General features: G+C 40.3%; 1 protein-coding gene across 1 annotated transcript in view; it reads right to left on the bottom strand.

Moving 5' to 3' along the window:
- LOC143040725 (uncharacterized) overlaps positions 1-2,500 on the bottom strand; it is a 229,313-nt gene that overhangs the window by 1,860 nt on the left and 224,953 nt on the right. The window contains exon 8 of the mRNA XM_076212093.1: positions 1-202. This exon is cut by the window's left edge and continues 1,860 nt beyond it. Within this exon, the coding sequence (XP_076068208.1) occupies positions 1-202 (202 nt within the window). The remainder of the gene's footprint in view (positions 203-2,500) is intronic.

Below are 2,500 nucleotides of genomic sequence, written 5' to 3'. Positions count from 1 at the left end.
GAGAGCTCCTCCATGCTACCGTAGTTCGGCCGACCCTCCATCAGGAACCGCGTCTCGAGGATCGGGGTCGTCCTCGATTCCCGCGAGGACGAGGAGACGAGAGGGCGCGTGGTGGGCCGAGGTTTGGAGTCGGAGCCGTGGCGGTGGTGGTGGATGAAGGGCGTCGAGATGAGGCGGGCGGATGTGGGCTGGCCGGGCTGACCTGGACAGGGGGAAAGGGGAGAAAAAAAAAACGTTAGTCCATTGCCATCAAAGAAAACATTTCGAATTTCTTGATGTCAACAGTGACTGAATATGGTCGACCTTCCCGATCCTTTGAGGAGGGGGCGGGGGGGGGGGTATCGTCTGAAGCTCAACGGTAGACTGAGGCAAAGGAGAGGGAGTGGATTGCAAGAGGTGGGCAAAAAGGGATTGCAAGCTGGTCCATGGGTGAAGAGTTGCACCAGGTACCAAAGAAAACACTTCAGCCTGATTATATATATATATATATATATATATATATATATATATATATGTGTATATATATAATATATATATGTATATATGTATATATATATATATGAATGTATATATATGTATATATATGAATGTATATATATATATATATATAATATGTATATACATGTACATCTATATATGTATATACATGTACATCTATATATGTATATATATGTATATATATATATACATATGTATATATATATACATGTATATATATATACATGTATATATATATACATATACATATACAAGTATATATGTATTTATGTATACATGTATGCATATATATACATATACATATATTTACATGTATACATATATACATATATGTGCATGTATATATGTATATATACATGTATATATATATACATATACATGTATATATATATATACATATATATATATACATGTATATATGTATATATATACATGTATATATATATATATATATATATATATATATATATATATGTATATATCAGGGACTACTATTACACAGGACATGCGCACCGAGATTCCTGGCGCCGCTAGCGGAGGCCATTGCTTTCTTTGTAACCTAACATTTTATATAGGACAAATATATCAAAACTAGAAACCTAACATTGTATATAGGGCAAATATGTCAACTATATACTTATTCAATGCAGTATGTGTTAATATAAACTTTTAGAGTGAAATAAGAAATTATTTTTAAGGCAATGTTATGCTTTGAAATACCAATTTTAGCCGGACTTAACATGTATTATTGTATGAGGTTAGTGGACACTTTAAAGGAACCCAAGTTGCTATTGTTTTACATTTTACAAAATATATTATAGTTAAACCTTTGTGATTGCGAACAAACATTCACACAAATAAACAGACATAGAAGCAAAAGCTTCCCAGGCTGCAGCGATTAATCAGCGAGCCGGGGCTTCTTTACAGAGGTCTGGAGAAAGACTGCATTCTTCTGCAGGTCTTTCTCTAGGTTGTGGAGTCCATTCGGAAGAACATATCCCAGACGACGGAACATCTTGGGACAGTCAATGTCAATTCCACTGAAGCTGGCCAGTGTCGACAAGATCTCCATCAGTCTTTTCTGGCAGCAGGAACGGTGACGGACTTCCTTGATGAAACACAATCCACATCTGACAAGATCAAAAGTGCGCACATGTGGAGTTGTCTGGACACTGTCTCGATAAAGTCCTTAACGTCACTGGTCACAAGAGGTTCCTCGGGGCTGAAGACCACATCGTCCGCGCATTTCGTTTCAAGCCACCCCACCACATAGGCCGCACTGCACTCTTCATTCACAGTCAGTGTCACATCTGTGGTGCACCTCTCAATAGAGGCTGCATCCTCTAGGTCAATTGCAGTCCCCAAGCAGGTATGTTCCTTCGACACAGGGCGGACATCGATGGACTGGAGGTTTACGGCAGCATATCTCGTGAGCCGCTACTTGCATGCGGAGAACACATCCTCAGTGGTCATGAAAGAGTTTGCACCAGTTGATTGACGGTAGACTGAGAACTTTCCCTCAAGCCGGTCACTCTGGATCTCACGCAGCAGGATATAATGGAAGTAGCGGCAAACGGCAGTCAGTCCCTGCATAGTGTGCACTAGTTCATTCTTGGTGTCACTTGATTCGATTTGCTCCATGTCCTGAAGAAGCCTCTTGGAAAATCAACAGGAAAGTCTGCAGGCTGGTTGACTGGGGATCCTGAACAGCTCGATATGGATCGTTCATGCGCTGATGTTGCCCTTTCCCAGATATTTCACTAAATTCCACCAGTTGAGGATGATTTGGATGAACTTAGCAGTGTCATGACATCCTCTGAGCTTCAATGAAGCCACAACCTTTTCTTTGAAGACCTTCAAGACATGCTGCACATTTTGTAGTTGAAGTCGTGAGGGGTTGACAGCAAATTTAGTGAAGGGAGTAGTCTTCAGAATACTGCCTTTCTCTGACTCGTACAGTTCCTTGACGTCAGCAAATTATGCTGTTGTTTTATTGTCAAGA

The sequence above is a fragment of the Oratosquilla oratoria genome, chromosome 29 (assembly GCF_046742065.1).
Source record: "Oratosquilla oratoria isolate Oo_2021 chromosome 29, ASM4674206v1, whole genome shotgun sequence".
Taxonomy (NCBI): domain Eukaryota; kingdom Metazoa; phylum Arthropoda; class Malacostraca; order Stomatopoda; family Squillidae; genus Oratosquilla; species Oratosquilla oratoria.
This window is presented reverse-complemented; position numbering and strand designations above follow the sequence as displayed.